The sequence below is a fragment of the Schistocerca piceifrons genome, chromosome 11, assembly GCF_021461385.2.
Source record: "Schistocerca piceifrons isolate TAMUIC-IGC-003096 chromosome 11, iqSchPice1.1, whole genome shotgun sequence".
Lineage (NCBI taxonomy): Eukaryota > Metazoa > Arthropoda > Insecta > Orthoptera > Acrididae > Schistocerca > Schistocerca piceifrons.
The window spans coordinates 166,124,133-166,145,245 of record NC_060148.1 but is presented as its reverse complement, the minus strand read 5'-3'; the positions used below and the strand labels follow the sequence as shown (position 1 = coordinate 166,145,245).

Genomic DNA, 21,113 nt, shown 5'->3' with positions numbered 1-21,113 from the left:
GGTGAGGGGGCAGACTGACTCTGGGGTGAGGTTTTGTACGGGCCTAAGGATTTGAGGAGGGACAGAGATCTTGCTGGATTTTTGGGGTGGGGTTATTGTGGCAAGCTTTCTAGGTGGATGAATCTGACACCGTGTGGAGTCCTGCCTGATACTGCCAGGTAATCGTTGCAGGTCAAAATAAAAGTGGTGGACTCTTTGCCAGCAGGTAGGATATAAGGTCTGCATCCATTTTGAGGTGGTGAATTGTGGTTGTTTCTTCAAATGTAAGGTTAGCCTGCATGTTGAGGAATTTGGGGAATGACTGTGAGAAAGGTTCAAAATTAAGAAATTCTGAAAAGTTAAAGCATGGTGATTTGGGGGCACTGGGGTGGATGGAGGAGTGAACTGAGTCAGGCAGGGTTCAGCATCGGTGTTTGGTTGTACCCGATCGGTAGGGTTGGTGGCGAAAATATGTTCCCACCAGGAGAAGGAGAGGAGGTCTTTAACAAATCCTGCATAATTGAATTTAGGTGCGGGGCAAAAGTTGAGGCCTGTGGAAAGAACTGCTGATACTTCTGTGGGACTAAGGCTTTTGTAGGAAAGATTCATGACTGTACTTAGTCTGTTTGGGTTCTGGGTTTTGTGTAGTGGTGGGTGTGAGTTTTTGAGCTGGGGTAATTGTGTTCGTCTGCAAGGCAGAGTTTGTCTGCTATGAGTGGATGTGGAGGAGATTTGGAGGTTGTTACAGAAGTGGTGGAGAGTGGTAGACAGACGGGAGTCACAAGTGAGCAGGGCGGAGAGTGTTTTGATACGGTTCTGTGTGCGTTGCTCTAGTTCCTGGAGGGCAAGGGTTTGTGTGCAAGATGGGATCAAGTAATTTAGGATTGCACAGTTGAAGAATTTTACAAATGGAGAGGAGGAGATACTGTAAGGAAGTCTGGGCCTGATTTTCATTGTTTTGTAGGGCTGTGTTGGTGAGGGTTAAGAACTGGCGGAAACTGAACAGGTGGTCAGAGGGGCAGGACGGCTCGCAGCCAGCGGTCAGTGATTTGACAGTAAGGCCGTTTGGGAGGATTCCACGAGCTAAACAACCGTGCAGGAACAGTATGTGGGACTGGGTTCTGACTAGGGATAGGAATCTTTTCTGTATTGGTGCAGATGGAACGAGGAAGGATCTGTGTTGGAGTATAAAAAATTCTTAAAAATATGTGATAAAAGTGAAAATATTTGCAAAGATACAAGCAGTACCCTCACTTTGACAGTGGCACTACCGTTCCACCCTTCACAATTTAATTCTACTGGATACAGTGTTACAGGAGTCTTTCTTATGTCGAAAACATTTGGTTTGTGTATTTAGTGACCTCAAAAAAGCGTACAGAACTTCTCGGGGGTACAACGTTCTTCGCCAAGTTCACGAGTGGGGACTACGTGGACGTCTACCGCTTCTTAGCCAATTCTCCCTCTCGGACCGACTCTTTTGATATTGTGTTTGTGATGCCTTGTCTGACTGCTGTGTTTGAGAGAATGGGGTCCCGCAAGACAGTGTACTCACTGTCACATTGTTTGCCGTTGCTATCGGTGATTTCCTCCACAGTGAGGAGCTGTGTCAAATTCTCCTCATTTGCGGATGATTTCGCAATCGTCTTCTCTTTCTCGAATCTTACGGTGACAATGATGTAGCTACAGCTGACCATCAGGAGGCTGGAAACCTGGGCCAAGACAACTGGTTTTCAGTTCTCACTAGAGGGACTACCTGTGTCAATTTTAACTGTACTTGTCAAAGTTTTAACTGACCAGACCTCACAGTGGGAGACAGTATTTTATGTTTTCAGGAGACTCTGTGCTTTTTTTGTTTATTATTTGACTCAATATAAACTTGGCTCCCACACCTGAAAGACTTATGAACAAGAGGCTTCCAGTCATAGAACATTTTGAAATGCCATAGTGAAAAAGCATCGGGAACTGACAGGTCCCACTTCCTGCAGTTTCATAGGGCATTTGTTCATCGCATTGAGATTATGGCAGCACGGTCTACAGATCAGCTCGTACTTCCTCCTCGAGATGTTAAACGCTGTCCACTATTAGGGCATTCAGATCCAGACTCAGCCTGTCGGACCATCCCAGTTCAGAGCCTGTGTGGAGAGGCCGGTGAAACAACACTCTGGATTCGGCGACATATAATTTTGGCCCAAAGGCACTGAAAATCTCAGCATAACCTCAGTCATGGGCATTTAGTTCAGTGGTCCAACTCAACTTTGAAAGTATTTCAGGAATCCATCCCTTGCGACCGAGCCATTTGGGATATGTGCTACTGGCTGTCTCGAGGATCAATCGGACCTACAGAATACACAATCATTGCCATCTTATGAATGGTGGCCTGTGTTTGGTTCCCAAGTCGTGCAGTGACCATAAACCATAAAATTACAAAATTTGCAGCAACCAGTCACAAAATCATGTTTTATTTATTCACTTTTGCAAATCAGTTTCAACTGATTAACAGCCATCATCGGTGCTTTCAACGAATATGTGCCCTGAGTAGTAATACTGTCTTAAGCAGAGGTCAGACATGCTGTTGGATTACATTGGAATGTAATGGTGCACATTTTGCAGAACAACTAATCAACAAGTGATTCCCCAGGTGTATTTTTCATGTACTGTAGATATACGTCCTGAAACTTCTGGAGGGGATAGCAGTAAACAGAAGTTCTCTTCACTGTGGGAACCGTACTGTTTGTCCATTTAAAGTGCCCATCCAAAGTTGTACCCGAGTTGTTCGTCTTCTTCTGATGCAGTGAAAATGTGATATTGTTGAGGAGAACAGGAGGCAGAAATAACTCCTGACGGGATATTAAAATTATTTGGAATGTCTTTGTATTTAATTTAAGTTGTAAGTTTTGTGCTCACCTCAACACTAAAGACAAATTGTGATTTGTCTGTATGACGACAGTGCCGATATATTCAAGCTCACCACGTAATGAAGCTCACGGTCGTTGGCACGGAAAAGATATTTGCAGGACGGAACTGACGAGGTGTCATTGCCAAATGAGGAGAACAATAGTAAGTCCAGCACCCACCCGTGTGGCATCCCAGAGACGATATGTTGCTAGGGCAACTTCTTGTTCTTACAGGTAACTGTTACCCGAGTAACTTTGAAACTGTGTCAATACACTATATGAACATTTCAGGTGTGTAATTTCTCTAAGCAGAATGTCAAAGCTGACTATCTTGGATGCTTTGTAGAAATGTAGTAATGTCAGTATTGTGATACCGAAGTTGTCTGTGGCAAGTGTTGGGTCGTCAGTTACCTTAACTAGTGCAGTGCTTTTGGCACTGTGGTACTTAGAACCCTGCGCTTGCATTTGTCATACAACACGATTCAGTCAGTCATTTGTGAACAGTGTATTCCAGGGCTTTTGATACAGGGGTAACATACTAATTGGCTAGTATTCACAAGGCGATTGGTCATTTTCTTCTCAGGGATAGGTCAAACAGTGCTTCTTTGCCACCAGTGGCGAAATATTCCATTCCTGAGAGGTTGGTAATGACCTAGCAAGGCGGGAGGCAAGCTGCATAACACCTCAAGGTGACCAATCATGGTGCGTTTCAAGGTATTAAGAAATTAAATGTGTTGTCAGTATGCAGGAGGTCATTGCGATGGTGTGATGAGGGGGGGGGGGGGGGGGGGGGGGGGAGGAGGAGAGAGAGAGAGAGAGAGAGAGAGAGAGAGAGAGAGTGTGTGTGTGCTTGTGTGCATGTCAGAATCCTGACCACAGCTCCCACTGCACCGGCAGGCTGAGGATGGGAAGACGGAGTTGTCGCTGGTGCACTTCACGCTGACGAACCCCGAGTGGCGGCCGCCGACGGCGGGGGCCCGCGGCTTCGTGGCGGCGCTGCGCGAGCGCGTTCTGCGCGACGTGGGGGCGGCCGGAGGAGTCGCGAGACCGGGCGGCGCCGTCCCCGCGACTGTCGCCCCCGACGCCGAAGGCCGGGTGTCGCCCGACACCGCGACGGCAGCCGCTTTGGGTCTGGGGCCGCACCGCCTGCCAGACCCCGCCTACGACTACTCGGAGTCGCTCGGCTCCATCTCCGGGCTCGGACTGGGGGTGAGCTCGCCTTCCTTCTGTGTCCGAATGTAGCGCTTTTTTCCGCAAACTGGGTATCGGCCTGTCTGATTGAAAGGATGCAGAAACTCGCTTTAAGAAACCTCGGGTGTGTTCATGACAAAATTGCAACTTCGGTACAGGTGTACTGTGGGTATCAATATTGGGTCTTGTCTTGCTTTATTTTTTATGTAAAAAATTGCTAGGTACCATTTCATTAATTTTGTTGTACCCATACCTGTTTCAGCACTTTCTGTGCTAAATTCAGTATGTTTTATTGATTTCCTTCCTGAAAATTATCATTACTTGATAACATCTTGTAGAGGTTATATGGATTGTGGCTTGAAGCTATTTATATGTACAAATGAGTGATAATTGGGTGTGCGGGCGCGGGTGCGGTTGTGGGTCTGTTGGCAACCGACCACGTTCGACAAAATGGGAATTAATTGTCTCGTCTAACAGTAGGATAAATGATTTAACACTTGTGCTGATTACTTTTGAATTGAACCATTCCATGGGCATGTGACAGGTTTTTAATTTTCATTTGACTGTCCCTCATAATTTCCTTTGTTGAATCCTGCCTATTCATCGAATATGGGGTGTCCGGGAAACCTTTCTCAGATCACTAGACAAAAATTCGAGCAAATCGTATTAATGAGTTTTATTGCGAAAAGTAAATGACAATACTTAACTTTGAGAATTGCATAGGAGTGACACAAGCAAAGGGCGTCAATCCGAAATAAACAAGCTTCTTCGGTATAACAATTCTAATACAAGTGAAGTAACGACCTTTGACACTTCTATTCAGGTTGTTAATCTTGAAGCTCCTCTTCAACAGGGCCGCTACCAGTCGAGCACGGTGCTTCTGTGCTCTTCACATAGGGGCCGCTGCTTTCACATTGTCGTCCTGGACGGGGGTCGATCAGCGTACGATTGGCTGACGTCTTGTCACACCATCTCTGCTCTATCGTTCCCAAGTGGTGTATCGACCCTTAACTTTACATTGTAACATCCTTATCACATCATTTTCTCATGACACCACCAGGCGGAATCCCATCTTGCAACGAGCAGTTACCATAATTTTTTTGTCTCATCGGCAGCTCGTAAACTTACATTGCATATTAAACAATCGTAGTTGGAACCATTTCAATAGTACGTGTCTACAGTGCTACATGTAGGAATGTAAAATGTGTGGTTCTAGGTTGTGCACATCCACGTGCAACCAGTTACACTCATATTTTTTGTACACTCCAAGTGTAAGTAAACTGCATATGCTATGGCACTGTTTTATGTCATCATGTTACAGCCAGTTTAGTTGTACAGATTTTATTTACTGTGTCCTATTTGCTTCTGTCCTTATGTTTCAAGTGCACTTTCCAGTGATGCAATGTAGAGTAAAATAGAGGGAGTTATTCTGAGTCACCTTTGCAGAAATTGCGTCTTTTTTTATATATATAATAATAATTATTTTATAGCTTTTTTGTCTCTTATATTATGTTTTTTATTTGCTAATGATATATTTTGTGATATGAAGTTTTTTTGTATTTCATCAAACAGATTAAGTAGCATCCTTGTATGTTACATAAGATCTCAAATTTCCCAATGCTGTGGATGTGCCGATTCAGTATTAGATACCCTTACCTAATGTCGCCTGTAATTTTAGCTCCATGTTACTGTGTAATTTAAATGTTTTAGATTGGGCTATTTCCTAATATCTTCTTCACAGCCTTTACTTCCTTTCATCTGTTTTCTTAACGTTAGGTTGCTCATAAAATTAGTCCTTTCACGTTGTGTATCCTAAATCTCATTTAACTTCTTGTGCCCAGTTTGTTGTTAAGTTATTTTTTCAGAGACACCTGGAGTTTTGTTTTTTCAGCCAGTTGTCTTGGAGTTTTGTTTTTTCAGCCAGTTGTTTTACATTCTGTGTTCTGTCCTCCCTGTCTTGTGCCATTTACAACCAGTCCTAGTCTGGGACCGGTACAGTACTTTGTCAGTTTCACGGAGAAAAAAGGCGTATGTGAATATAGGCTATTATTGTGGTGGTGTGCTTGCCACTCCCAGAGGCATTTTAAAGCTATTGCCAGCGGGAGTCGGTTACCCCTTCTGTCTGTGTACATAGCACAATCGAATGTGACAACATTTTTCAAAGTGTTTGCACATTGTCTTTGAGGTTGGAGCGTGGGAACCAGCCTGGTTTTTATATCGGTGGATGTGCGAAACAACATCCAGGCTGGTCGGTATTGACCTTTGTCATTAATTTGTGAGATGGATTCGATCTGGGGCCAGCACACCTCTCAGTGCCCCAGAGGTGAGCCCTGTAAATGCTCACCTATCCAGACGGATCACCCCTTCCATATAACTGTCTGGAAAACGTCGGTCTTCTACTCCATATTGTTCTTATTATAGTTTCTATATTTTGATACATTTCCTCATTGCTTCATAATTTCTAGGCTTCCTTTTCTTTTTTATTTGTTTTTTGTTGTTATTGGACTTAAAACTTTTCTCACAATTCTTGTGTGTAATATTTCTAGTTTGTGTGAAGGCACTCTGGTGTAACTGCCATGTTGTCATGCATTATTTTTGCAGTTTCTGATATTCAATTTTTGGCCCATTTCCCTGAATCAACTTTACTACATATTTTAAATTTGTGAACTTTTCTATTCTGTAAAATTTTTGATGCACATTTTGTGTTACTAGTAAATTTTTTTTTTTTTTTTTTTTTTTTTTGCCCCCACAGAGATTCTTAAACATGTTCTACAGGCTATATCTATTCTTTGCATTCCTGCACCTGCTACATTTTCAGATAGCATAGCAAAATTATGTGCAAATGCCAGGAAGCTTAGTTTAATACTCTGTTTCTTCCTTCGTAATTCTATTGGTAGTACTTCATATTCATTTGATTTTACATTCCTAATTCTGTTTCTTTTTTCCTAATTGTTGTTGTTGTTGTTGTTGTTGTTGTTGTTGCTTCCAGTCTGAAGACTGGTTTGATGCAGCTCCCCACACTAATCTGGCAGACCTCTTCAGCTCAGCATAACTGCCGCAGCTAACATCCAATTGAACCTACTTGCTGTATTTGTGCCTAGGTCTGCTTGTGCAAGTACACACACACACACACACACACACACACACACACACACACCTCACTTCCATCCATTACCAAATTAATCCCTTGATATCTCAGGATGTGTTCTAGCAACAGATCTCAAGTTAAGTTGTGCCATCAATAGTTTTTTATTTTATTTATTTATTTATTTTTCCCACCGATTTGATTGAACATCACTTCATTAGTTATTTGGCTGACCCACCTAATCTTCAGCATTCTTCTATAGTAACAGATTTTGGAAAATCTCATATAATTAAATTTTCTTCAGACGTAGGAGTCTCAACTTTATATCTGATAATGAAATGATAGAAGATGAAGAAATGAATTAAAATTCGTGCCACGGCCGGGATTTGAACAAGAGTCTCCTTGCTGACTACACAGATGTTAGCCATTACACCACCGCAGCTTGTATCATTGGTGTAGATGAAGTTGAGACTCTTATATCTCAAGGAAAAGTTAACTGTATAAGATCTACAGATCAGCTGAGGACATGAATTGAAATTTGTGTTAAGGGGACGGTATTGGCTGTGTTATGTGTACTGCTGCGGACATGTCATGGCTAGCACACCTGCCTAGTAACCAAGGAAACCCACGTCAGAGTGCCGGCCGTGGCACAAATTTTAATTCATTCCCAACTTCTATCATTATCGTAAGATTCCAAAGGTCCTGTCTTCTTCTTGTCTGAACTTGTTATTGTCCACATATTGTTTCTGTACAAGGCTAGGCTTGAGACAAATACCGTTAGAGAAAGACTTTAGACACTTAAATTTATATTCCGTATTAATAAATTTCCCTTTTTCAGAAATGTGTGCCTTGTCGTAGACAGTGTACATTTTTCCCCCTCTGTATTTCAGCCATCATCAGCTTCAGAGTCGATCATTGCACCAAGAGAGAGGACATCAAATAGAATAAATTCTCCAGAATCTCAGAAGAGACACGCTAAAGGTGTTTCTTCAATTTCCTGAGGGTAGCGGAATACACTTCAGAGTTCATATAGAAGACTATTGCCGCAACTTTACCCACTGCGGGTGTGGCTCCGAACCTTTTCTTCAGAGGAGAGCCGATGTGGCACCATTCTGTGGTTTGTTGTTTTGTTTCCGGTTTGGAGGGACGAACCCCCATTCTGTCACCTGCAATGACGTCCGATAAAAAACTGCCACAGCCGGCCTCGCAATGCGTGAGCTATTCTGCACAGATGGTCCTCTGTCGCTCTTTGTGATCTTCTGTAGGTGGCGAGGAGCCCAGCGGAATTTCCAAAGAAAGTGAGGTTATGGGGAAGACAAAAGATGTTTCACCTCAGAAAGTTTTGGTTGTAGTAGCACTTCTTGCTGAAAATCATTATACACAGCAATAAATTGTTGACAGAATGAGAACATCACGAAAAACTGTCAGCAGAATCAAACTGTCGGTACAGAGAGGTGGTGAATACAGGCCAAACAGGAAAGGAAAATGTGGGCGTAAAAGAAAAATCAGTCCTAGAACACTGACAGGACTTCCAAACATGGCAATAATGAAGCGTAAACTTACTTCTACAGACATGAGCCATCAGCTGAAAGTTTTTGGTGTTGAAGTTTCACCCATGACAGTGAGGGTGAGGCTGTTTGAATGTGGTTTAAAGGCATGCTGACCGAGGAAAAAACAGGAAATCACACCTGCCGTGAAAACCAAAAGCTTGCAATGGGCTAAACTACTTCAGGAGTGGACAAGTGCAGACTGGGCCAAGGTATGGGCAATGATATGGTAAATTAAGTGGGTCTGATCTTCAGATTTAGAAGTTTTGACTTGAAATTGTGATGTTTTATTAATAATGAAGAAATGCACATTTGAATTTCTGACTGTTGAGGTATCCTGTGCTACTATTCCCCACTTTTCTAACTTGCAATTTTGTGCACATGCTTCCGGTATGCTTCAGTGATGAATCTGTATTCACTGTGATGGAAGAAAGCAGCCAGTATGTTCATTGCAGACCTGGAGAACAGTTAAAAGCTGACTGTGTGCAGCAATGTGTGAAGCATCCAACTTCCGTTATATTCTGGAGTGTGATATCTGTGAAAGGTCCTCGTAGATTCAACTTTGTTGAAGGGACAATGAGGCAAAAACAATACAGAGAAATCCTTGAAAAGGAACTTTTCCCCCAAATAAATGAGTGGTTTCCTAATAAAGATGCTATTTTTATGCATGATGGGGCACTTTGCCACAAAGCCAAGAGCTTCCAAGTCCATGGAAGAAAAGCCATGATATGAACCCAATTGAAAATTAGTGGGCTATTGTCAATCAGAGGATGAGGAAATTTAGAATAACCACCAAACAAGATCTCACAGAGAAGCTAGAATGTCATGTGAAAAGTGAATAAAAACTATGCTAAACATGACAAAAATGTTGATTAAGAGCAAAGGCATGCATACAAAGTATTGAATGTACAAATATAATCTGTATTTGGATGTAAATGTGTAATAAATGTAAAGTTTTGGAAAAAATGTCTTCAGTCTAATAATTTGATCTCGCCTGGATCTATTTGTATTTCTATGTATTGCGGTGCTCTCTCTTTCTTTGTATTTGTCATGGTGTTCCTCCCCTCCCCAGCTGAAATTCTGGTATTCTTTCCAGCATTTTTTATTAGCTACATATTTTTCTCACTTACCAATTTGGGCTTGCTGAGTTTTGTGCTTGTGTGCATTATAATTTTCACCTAATTGCTTTTTTTATGTGGCCCTTCCCGTACAGCTGAACAGTGTGGTGGCGAGTGCGCTTCGCCACACCCTCGCCAAACCTGACCCTCTGCCGAGTCTGGTGCCCACGTTCGGAACACTGCCTTCGCAGCACCAGCTACAGCGGCAGCAGCAGCTGTCGACGTCGTCGCAGCAGACTTCGGCAATGGCGTCATCGCAGCCGCCGGCAATGCGGGGCGGCCTTAACCGTGCCGAGGGTCCGCTGCTGCACCCGGACCGCGGCCTCTTGTACAGGTCTCGTCCTCTGCTACGTGTCATCTCTCCACATTACCCCAGTGGCACACTTGTAACAGTACCAGATATAACACCAGAGAAAATAACGAAGTTAATAATGTCTGAAATTACAATTGAAAGATATTCAGCACTCGGTCACTATTTTTAACAAATTAACCTGGTTTCGACACTGCTAGGAGAGGCTTCCTCAGAATTTAAAACAAAGAATGGTCTATATTCTATAACGTGGTCACAGAATTATGACTAAAAACGTATGATAGAGTATAAGTAAGGAATCGTCGTGAAAGACTGGCAGTACTTATATGTCATTTATAAAATAACAAACATGCCAAAAGGGCATTAGTCACAAAGATAAAGAAAATTGTGATGGTGAGCCACTAAGGGCTGCTCGTTACTTGCATGGTGCAGGTTGCAAAACGGACTAGTCGGAGTAGTCCGTTTTGCAACCTGCACCATGCAAGTAACGAGCAGCCCTTAGTGGCTCACCATCACAATTTTCTTTATCTTTGTGACTAATGCCCTTTTGGCATATTTGTTATTTTATAAATGACATATAAGTACTGCCAGTCTTTCACGACGATTCCTTACTTATACTCTATCATACGTTTTTAGTCATAATTCTGTGACCACGTTATAGAATATAGACCATTCTTTGTTTTAAATTCTGAGGAAGCCTCTCCTAGCAGTGTCGAAACCATGTTAATTTGTTAAAAATAGTGACAGAGTGCTGAATTTCTTTCAATTGTAACTATTCACGGTCTCTGAACATGCAGCCATGTAAAAGATTTTGGAATGTCTGAAGTCACATTAGGGACATCAGGGATCTATATTTATTATAATGAAAATGATGAGTTGTGATCGTAAGTGGTGCTTTATTTTATTACTGGTGATCGGTTTAAGTCTCAGCAGAGCATCTTTAGACCTGTGGGTGACCCTGAAATTTTATAAAATTTGTATGGAGGAGGTCAGTAATTACACAATCGTTCACCTTTTATAGTAATCAATTTGCAATAAAACTGATGAAGGATAGGCTCAGAAGTTTGACTTTAGTCAGGAAGAATCAATACACAAAGAAGTGGGATACGGAAGTACTAAGGAATGACGAGATACGCTTGAAGTTCTCTAAGGCTATAGATACAGCAATAAGGAATAGTTCAGTAGACAGTATAGTTGAAGAGGAATGGACATCTCTAAAAAGAGTGATCACCGAAGTTGGAATGGAAAACATAGGTACAGAGAAGATAACTGCGAACAAACCGTGGGTAACAGAAGAAATACTTCAATTGAACGATGAACGGAGGAAGTACAAAAATCTTCCAGGAAACTCAGGAATACAGAAATACTAGTCACTGAGGAATAATATAAATAGGAAGTGCAGGGAAGCTAAGACGAAATGGCTACATGAAAAATGTGAAGTAATGGAAAAGGAAATGATTGTCAGAAGGACAGCCTCAGCATATAGGAAAGTCAAAACAACCTTCGGTGACATTAAAAGCAAGAGTTGTAAAATTAAGCATGCAATGGGAATTCCACTGTTAAATGCAGAGGACAGAGAGGATAGGTGGAAAGAATATATTGAAAGCATTGATGAGAGGGAAGATTTGTCTGATGTCATAGAAGAAGAGACAGGAGTCGATTTAGAAGCGGTAGGGGATCCAGTATTAGAATCACAAATTAAAAAAGCTGTGGAGGACTTAAGACCAAATGAGACAGAAGGGGTTAAATAACATTCCATCAGAATCTCTAAAGTCATTGGGGGAAGTGGCAACAAAATCACTATTCACATTGGTGTGTAGAAAGTATGAATCTAGTGACATACAATCTGACTTTCGAAAAAATGTCGTCCCCACAATTCCGAAAACTGCAAAAGCTGACAAATGTGAGAATTCCACACAATCAGCCTAACTGCTCACGCATCCAAGTTGCTGACAAGAATAATATACAGAAGAATGGAAAAGAAATGATAGATGACAATCTGTTTGGCTTTAGGGAAGGTAAAGGCACCAGAGAGCAAATCTGACATTGTGGTTGATAATGGAAGTAAGACTAAAGAAAAATAAAGACACGTTCATAGGATTTGTCAAAGTGTTCGACAATGTAAAATGGTGCAAGATATTCGAAATTCTGAGAAGAATAGGGGTAAGGTGTGGGGAGAGATGATTAATATACAAAATGTACAAGAGCCAAGAGGGAATAATAAGAGTGGATGACCAAGGACAAAGTGCTCGGATTAAAAAGGGTGTAAGACAGGGATGTAGTTTTTCACCCCTACTGTTCAATCTGTACATTGAGGACGAAATAAAAGAAAGGCTCAGGAGTGGAATTAAGATTAAAGGCGAAAGGGATATGAATGGCATGATTTGCTGATGATATTGCTATCCTGAGTGAAGGTAAAGAAGAATTACATGATCTGCTGAATGGAATGAACAGTCTAATGAGCACAGAATGTGGATTGAGAGTAAATCGAAGAAAGATGAAAGCAATGAGGAGTATCAGAAATGAGAACAGCAAGAAACTTTTAACATCAGAATTTCTGGTCATGAAGTAGATGAAGTAAAGAAATTCTGCTACCTAGGCAGCAAAATAACCAATGTTGGACATCAGAAGCAGACTAGCAATGGCAAAAAGGGGATTCCTGGCCAAGAGAAGTCTACGAGTGTCAAACATCGGCCTTAATTTGAGGAAGAAATTTCTGAGAATGTACATCTGGAATACAGCATTGTATGGTAGTGAAACATGGACTGGGGGAAAACTGGAACAGAAGAGATCAAAGCATTTGAGATGTAGTACTGCATATGAATGTTGAAAATTAAGTGGACTGATAAGGTAAGGAATGAGGTGGTTCTGCACAGAATCAGAGAGGGTGAAGGAAGACAGAGATTGGAATACATCCAGCAAATAATTGAGGGTGTAGGTTGCAGGTGCTACTCTGAGATGAAGAGGTTGGCACAGGAGAGGAATTTGTGGTGGTTCAAACCAGTCAGAAGAGTGATGACAAAAAAAAAGTTACAAAATGTATAACCATTGGTGCCAAATGTCGACAAGAGCAGAGCTGTTGTATTTGCTGGGAGGCACCAGTCGTCAACTGCTGTCAACTGCTGAATAAGCTGTGCGTATTGTTCTGCACATGATCAGTGAAGGACCAGTGAAATATAAAACATGACAAATAGTGTGTTTGAAATATAAAAGACTGCATAATAGTCATAATTGACAAATACATGTAAATAATTAAAAAAGGGCATAAGAAAATGGGAAAGGTTTAAGGAACAGCTAGGATAAGAATGTCCCTCTATAGGTAACTTAAATATTAGACCATGCATGTCTTGTCAGAGATTGTAGACAGGAAATATAAACATCGAGGCAGAGATGTGTCGAGCAGGACTCAATGCTGACCGTCAGACAGATTGCTCGATGCGCCTATGGCAATGTAGATGTCAATCCGGTGATGTACAGAGCAGGAACACTGCTGGTTACAGTGGCAACAAATACTATCCAGGACTGTCATCACAATGCAAACATTTGTTACTTTCCCAAGCACTAAAATGAAATGTGCATCACCTTATGCCTGTCACATGTTACAAAACAGTTAAATACGTACATAAGCGACTGCTTGGTGTGTAGTGGAGGGTTCCCTGTACCACTGCTGGCCATTTCCTTTCCTGTTCCTCTTGCAAACAGAACAAGGGAAAAACAACTGTCTATATGCCTGCGTATGAGCTCAAATGTCACCTGTCTTATCTTCTTGGACCTTAAACAAAATGTATGTTGCAGCAGTTGAATCGTATTGCAGTTAGCTTCAAATGTCGGTTCTCTAAATTTTTTCAATAGCATTCCTCCAAAAGAATGTCACCTTCTCTCTCCAGGGCTTCGCATTTGAGGTCCCGAATGTAGTGGTTAATAAAAAAGAAAAGAGAAGAAAAGAAAAGGAAAGGTTGAAAATGTGGGAAGAAATGGTGAATAAAAAGAGGGTTTTAAAATCGTTAATGACTGTGAAAAAAGGGAAAGAATGAAATGCAAATCGGACTTCGTATTACAGAAAAGTTATTGGACTTCGTGATTCGGAAAAGCTATTGTTGGGGTGGTCCTTGTGGCATTTCTGAGCAAAAGTCAAACCAATTTCCACTACAAAAATTATTTGGAAAAAAAAAACGAGAATAACAAATGTGACTAACAGGGGGAAATGGCGTAGATAAGAGTTCATCCTTTACCATGTTAACATGTCTTCTCGCGTGTGGCGTCCAGGTCTTCAAAAATCTCCTACTTCATTTCTGCGTGAAAAGTCTTAGCTGCTCCAAAATCTTGCAATAAATTTTCGTTGCCCAGGAATTACTAATGTATACAAACTAAAACCATCTTGGTGTTGAATGTAATATATTTTAGGTTGCTCCTTTCAACCTCCAAATTTCATACAAACTTTCACAACACATCTACACATCAATGAGTTTTTTTGTCTTAATTCGACCAAGACTAGCTAATAAGTTTTTACGTCTGAATTAAGCTTTGGCTCTCGAGAGACAAAAGACGGATAGAAAACAAAAAAGAGTTACAGTTTTAATATTTTCTCTGCCGTCGAGCGCTCATACCGCTGCGACGGTATAATTTATATCCCAGGGAACGAGTGTAGCGTGGCAAAATTCAAAGTCCCGCTACACGAAACATCTCTGTAACACTTGCATATTATTTCAACTTACCAGTAACAAATCTAGCAGCCTACCTGTGAATGTCTTCAACGTCTTCCTTTAATTTGACGTGGTACAGATCCCAAACACGTGAGCAGACTCGAGACCAGGACGCACTACTGTCCTGTGTGCGGTCTCCTTTACTGATGAATGACACTTTCGCAAAATTCCCCCAAGATACCAAAGTCAACCATTCGCCTTCCCTACCTCAGTCCTCACTCGTTCATTCCATTTCATATCACTCTGCACCGCTGTGCCCAGGCTTTTAAATGACGCAACTGTGTCAATCGGCCACTACTAATGCTGTGTCTGAATATTACAGGTTTGTTTTTCCCACTCATCTACAGTCATTTTTCTACACTTAGAACTAGCTGCCATTGTTCACATCAACTAGAAATTTTGTCTACATGTTTTTATCCTCCAATAGTCACTTAACTTTGACACCACAGCATCATCTGCAGAGAATTGCAGATTGCTGCCCATCTGTACAACGCGTCATTGTTGTATATCAAAGAAAATAACGGTCCTGTGACACTTCCCTAGGACACTCCTGACAATAATAAATTCAAATGCACGATTTCGTAGAGAGATCTACTGATAAAATTCTTTAGAGCTTTCAGCCACATCAAGTGAGTTAACCTCAGCACCTCAAAACCCTCAATAAAGATGGCAGCATGTGGTTAAGCACTGCTTGCAACCTGGCCATCAGAAAGTTGAAGAAGGCACACACAAAAAATACCGCCTTAAATGGTGCTGGAGCGGTCACGGCTAATGTCACAGAATGCAGTGCTCTTACATAAAGGTGGTAGCAGCAACCACTTTGACAACGGCCGAGGAGTACTCGGCCGAAAGCTCGCGGATTTTAAACCACTGGACGTGGCTGGAAATTCGAGAGAATTCTTATTGAAGGATAGGACTGATGTCTATTTTAGTCGACAAAAAAGTATAAGAATAAGGGAACTGGTGACACTTAGCTGGCGGAGAACCAAAGAACCAGAATAAAATTTTCACTCTGCAGGGGAGTGTGTGCCGATATGAAACTTCCTGGCAGATTTAAACTGGAATGTAGGAAACGAGGTACTGGCAGAAATAAAGCTGCGAGGACAGGTAGAGAGTCTTGTTGTGGTAGCTCAGTCGGTAGAGCACTTGCTCGTGAAAGTCGAAGGTCCCTAGTTCGAGTCCCGGTCTGGCACACAGTTTTAATCTGCCAGTAAGTTTCACTCAAAAGACTGCTTAGCAGTGGAAAGGTGTTAGGACCAGATGAGATACAGTACCTTTAAGATTCTACAAACGTTATGTGAGAGAACTTGCTCCCCTTCTAACAGTAATTTATCGTAGATTGCTTGAGCAACAAAGGGTACCTAGCGACTGGAAGAAAGCACAGGTCATTCCCATTTTTAAGAAGGGCCATACGACAGATGCGCACAGTTGTTGTCAGTCTGTGGTAGAATTATGGAACACATTTTGTGGTCAACAATTGTGATGTTTTTAGAGATGGACAATCTCCTCTATAAAGTCAACGTGGTTTCTGCAAACAAAGAGCCTGCGAAACTCGGCTACCTCTGTTTCTCCACGAGATCCACAGCACTGTGGGCAACAGTGCTTAGGTTGATGCCGTGTTCCTCGACTTCAGGAAGTCATTTGACACCGTCCCGCACTGCCGTTTAGTGAAAAAATAAGAGCTTATCAAGTATTGGAGCAGCTTTGCAGCTGGATTCAAGACTTCCTTGCTGCTAGAACTGATAAGTGGCGCGGTCTCTGGCAGTTGATCCTGAATGTAAATAAAAGTAACCTGCTGCGTGTGTGTAGAAAAGGAATCCCGTTCTGTAAAAGTACAATATGCATGACAATTTGCTGGGAACGGTGTGTACTGTAAAACATGTAGGTGTAACTATCCAGAGCGATCTTGAGTGGAACAAACACGTAAAGCAAATACTGCGAAAAGCAGTTGCCATGTTCACAGGAAGAATCTTAAACTCATCCACGAAAGAGGTGGTTTACAAGGCACTTGTTTGACCGATTCTTGGGTACTGTTCCTCTATCTGTGATCCCTACCAGGCAGGACTGGTGAAAGAGAGAGAGAAGAGCTAACGAAGAGCGGCGTGTTTTGTCGCATGATCGTGTAGCCGGCGCGAGAGGCTTACGGAGATGCTCAACGAACTTGATTGGCAGACATTACAAGAGATGAGTTGTGCATCAAGAACAGATCTGCTATTGCAACTTGAAGAGAGCACTTTTCAGGAAGCATCGGACAACATATTACTTCCCCCCACATATGTCTCGTGTAATGACCACCAGGAGAAAATTCGAGAAAATGGAGCAAATACAGAGGGTTACCGACAATCAATTTTCCCGTGCGCTATTTGTGAGTGGAACAGGGTTTGAGGCCTCAGTTAGTGGTACAAAAATACCCTCTGCCACACACCATAAGGTAGCTTGCAGAGTATGATGTAGATGGATAGACTGACAGATCAGCTGTTGTGGAATGTGCTTTGCAGCCAGGAAACCACCACATTCATTTTGATAGGACTCTGGTACTGGCAGCCACGAGCAGATACCAAGAAAGGCTGTACAAGAGGCCATAGATATTGTTAAACACCCCAGGAATTTCAGTATGAAGGAGGTGGGTGTGAAATTGAATGACATTTAGAGCCCACTGTTGAAGAAGGTGCTTAAAAGTCTTAGACCGTGGGGTGATAGTAACGGGAGACGACAGCAATTGACGAGGGCCAGTTGTCCCTCGAAAAAGTCCTGTGCAGAAGGAGAGGAAACATTGGGTTTTACTGTCGTGGATATCACAACATAATAGTCAGAAATATTTTATTAATTGTGAAATTTCTGGTTGTAAAAATTTACTTTTTACAATTACTTGTCCTTGTTAATGTTATTTTGTTCATAGTAGTTTCCCATTGGACATTATAAATTGTACCAGTCCTTCTTCCAGTACCAGCAAACACTTCTGAGACTGACTTACCTTCACGCATTATTTCTGACGGTGTGCTCAGTCTTTGTGCACTATGGAAGCTCAGTGACAGTCCACTCGGAGGACATCACTTATTAATTTTCAACAAACTATTATTCACATTATCGATTCCAGAGTTACTCTATTATGCCGAACTGTAATACTCGTATCGTAGACAGTGTGTAGGTCGACTGCATTCACTCTCGGGAGAACCCGCGGTGACTCGGCCGCTTCCCTTTCACAGCCTGAACCAGCAGGGGCTGTCGATGGGCGCGTCTGTGTTCGGCCCCGCGGGTGAGGCGGCGGCAGTGGCGGCCGCGGCTGCGGCCGTCGGTGGCGGCGGGGGCGGAGCGGCGGGCCCCGAAGACCTGCTTCTGCTGGCGCCGGGGGCGGAGGGCACGGCGGCCGACATGAGCCTCAGCGCGCTCTACCTGCACGAGGTCCACCACCGCCTGGTACGTAAGGCTGCTTACTGCTCGCAATACGGGGTCTATAGAAATGTGCTTCAGGAACTTTACAGGTTTATTCTTGAAATCAACATATTATGAAAATTCATATGAACATGGGTCTGAAAATCCTTTGTTAGGGAAAGGATTTATTCAGGGTGTATAAGCCCCAGGACATCTGGGAAAATCTCTGGAATCTCTTCATCCAGGATGTACCCGAGAATGTCTTACAATTCTGGGAATTTTTCATTATTTTAATTTTCAATTAAACTTCTATAGTTGTGACTGGCAAGGAAATTGAACAAAGAAAAGGGCAAAATTAGCAGTGTATGCAGCTGGTAACTAGCCTGAGTGAAAATTAAAGTAAGACTGACTGGAATGGTATGAGCTTTGGCCTTACAAAGACTCCCTCTATGATATTGTTCAACTTGATTAATCAATAATAGTTTCCAAATTCTATAGGCCAGAAAGTTTATCTTTTTTGGCTATTAATTTTGTTTGCATATAATTTCTTATGATCAGCATCTATTAAAATATGCAGTACTAATTTATACTAATGCAGTTAGAAATCCTGAGTTTATGACCATGGGATCCATCATATAGTTGTGATTCAGAAAAATCTGGCAGTCAGAAGCGTGTCAAGAAATAACGGAAACCTATGGTAGTTTGGTTATAATTGCTACTGGAAATTTGAACCAGGTCAAATCTTCAATTATGCATACATTTTAAGCTAATTAAGTTTATTGAAAATTGGAAAAATAGTTCTTTAATTTGGAAGTGATCTTCCCTTTCAAATTTATCTATTAGCATGAGACATCCCTACAGCTGGATGGATGAAATATTATAATTGCAATAAATATTGATTGCCATTATTTCTGACAAAACTAATTATCTTGACAGTTCTGATAATTTGTGTGACGTGTGCTTAAAATAGGAAGTTTAACTTTGGAATTTTGAAAAGAAAGTTAGCAACAAAAAAAAAATTAATATAGACATTAATACATGAAATAGGAGTGCATATAAAGTAAGGTGGTGGGAGCCAATCTAGTTTGTCACACATAGATCCCTTGACCTTGCATTCCATACTTTGCCTTATGTTGTGGAAAGCTCCCGGTGTTTTGCATGTTTGGTCAAATCCATTTTAAATATGGATCCTCCCAGTGGGTACAGAAGTTGACTAAGCTGAGCATTTTAAATATCTCAAAAGAAAAAACAACCATCTGTTTCAGATCTGGCAATCAGGTGGGCCACACAATGGGTCTCTACTGACCAATCCACCGGTTTAGAAACTGGTTATCAAGATGCTGATAAACTGTCAGTGTAAAGTGAGCTGGAATGCCACAGTGCATAAGCCAAGATTCTCGGATGACATGTTGCTGTACGTCATCGAGTAACTGAAGGAATTGATGTAAGAGAAATCACGGACAAGTTTGTTCAGCGAGACATTGCGTAAAGAAATACAGGCGTACGTGACGATCACGAAAGAGTCTGCCCCACACGCCGAGGCTGAACCTCTGTCAGTGTCTGCCCCGTCTTACTTCGTGAGGGTTTTTGTACTCTCACGAGTGATTTTTATGATAATTGGAGATCCCGTGCCACACACTTCTGAAATGAGCCCGTCTCTCGAAAGCGTCAGTGAAGTCGTACAGACATTCTCGCACCCGGTAACTGCCTACCGCGGTTCTGTTCGGCATAAAGCTGACGTGCTGCTTCCGTGTTCCTACCTGCTAGGTCATATTTGTAGTGAATACCAGTCACTTCAGTCACTGAATAAATAATTGTGTTGTAATTTAAGTTACCCTACAACAGAACAAATGAACGTACTTTCTATTCTGCTCATTCTTAACCCTATAGTTGATGCTGTGTCTCTTGAGTGACTCTGATTTCCCATAGTTATTGCACGAGTGCCAGTCATCATCCCCTCGTCATCCCTCACCTGCCCTTCGTTTTTAACCTTTGTCCCTTCGTTTCCTCCCAGAGGGAATCCACAGTCCTGTTCACCTCTGCATCAGTCTTACAGCTGAACGTGTACTTAAATTGTAGCACTTGCACGTTCTAGTTCGAGAGCGTTATGGACAGTAGCTCACATCCTGATGGAATACCCACTCATCCTGCCCTGTGCCGACCTCAGTCTTCGAAATTCTACACCACTAACGGTGGCAGGTGATGTACGTACAGTTCACAGGGTTCTTCATTTCCTCCAATAAACTCGAGTTTACTCTCAGATATAATGTTTTAAAGTGCTGTTTGGGACAAGGGGCGGGGTAGTTGGGGTCAGTGTGCCTCCCACTGTGTACTGGACCTGGGACACTCGACTCTACTTCCCCCGTCAAAGCCCTGTTTTTTTTAAGTACTCTTGTGAGGACAGGTCCCAGAGGGTTTCTAAATCATCTTTACAGTGATGAAGACAACATCCCAAGTATCACATTTCACTGTCATTCACCTCAGTGGCCCTCTTTTGCAACTAAAAATTTTGGTAATTCTTTTGTTGACTAGAACCTCAAAACTGTCAATAATTTCATTTTATATATTTGTCCAGCCTGCTGCAATAATTATTTCTATAACTTATTCTGCTTGAATTTCATTTTGTTTATAAACCTCACTTCATATAAATCTTCACCTGCATTATTTTGTCAATAGTGAAAAATGAAGTAATGTTTTAAACGTTTGTATGATGGTCACTATTCAAATAAATGTACGTCTTGTAATAAAAAACTGGTTTTGACACCATTCCACAGCAAATATAAATAGATTGATTCATCTGTTGTTTTTATCCAATAGATCAATATTCACAAACATTTAAATCTCAAAAAAGTAAAAGAAACTTGGCAGTCGGTCGCAGAAGGTGGAAATAAGTGGTATGTTACCCCTTGTGGGA

At 41.9% G+C, this 21,113-nt stretch overlaps 1 protein-coding gene across 2 annotated transcripts in view; it reads left to right on the top strand.

The window, feature by feature from the left end:
- LOC124720029 (autophagy-related protein 9A-like) overlaps nucleotides 1–21,113 on the top strand; it is a 151,559-nt gene that overhangs the window by 110,784 nt on the left and 19,662 nt on the right. For both annotated transcript variants that reach the window (XM_047245278.1, XM_047245279.1), the window contains exons 12-14: nucleotides 3,771–4,082; nucleotides 9,910–10,148; nucleotides 18,034–18,244. In XM_047245278.1, the coding sequence (XP_047101234.1) occupies nucleotides 3,771–4,082; nucleotides 9,910–10,148; nucleotides 18,034–18,244 (762 nt within the window). The remainder of the gene's footprint in view (nucleotides 1–3,770; nucleotides 4,083–9,909; nucleotides 10,149–18,033; nucleotides 18,245–21,113) is intronic.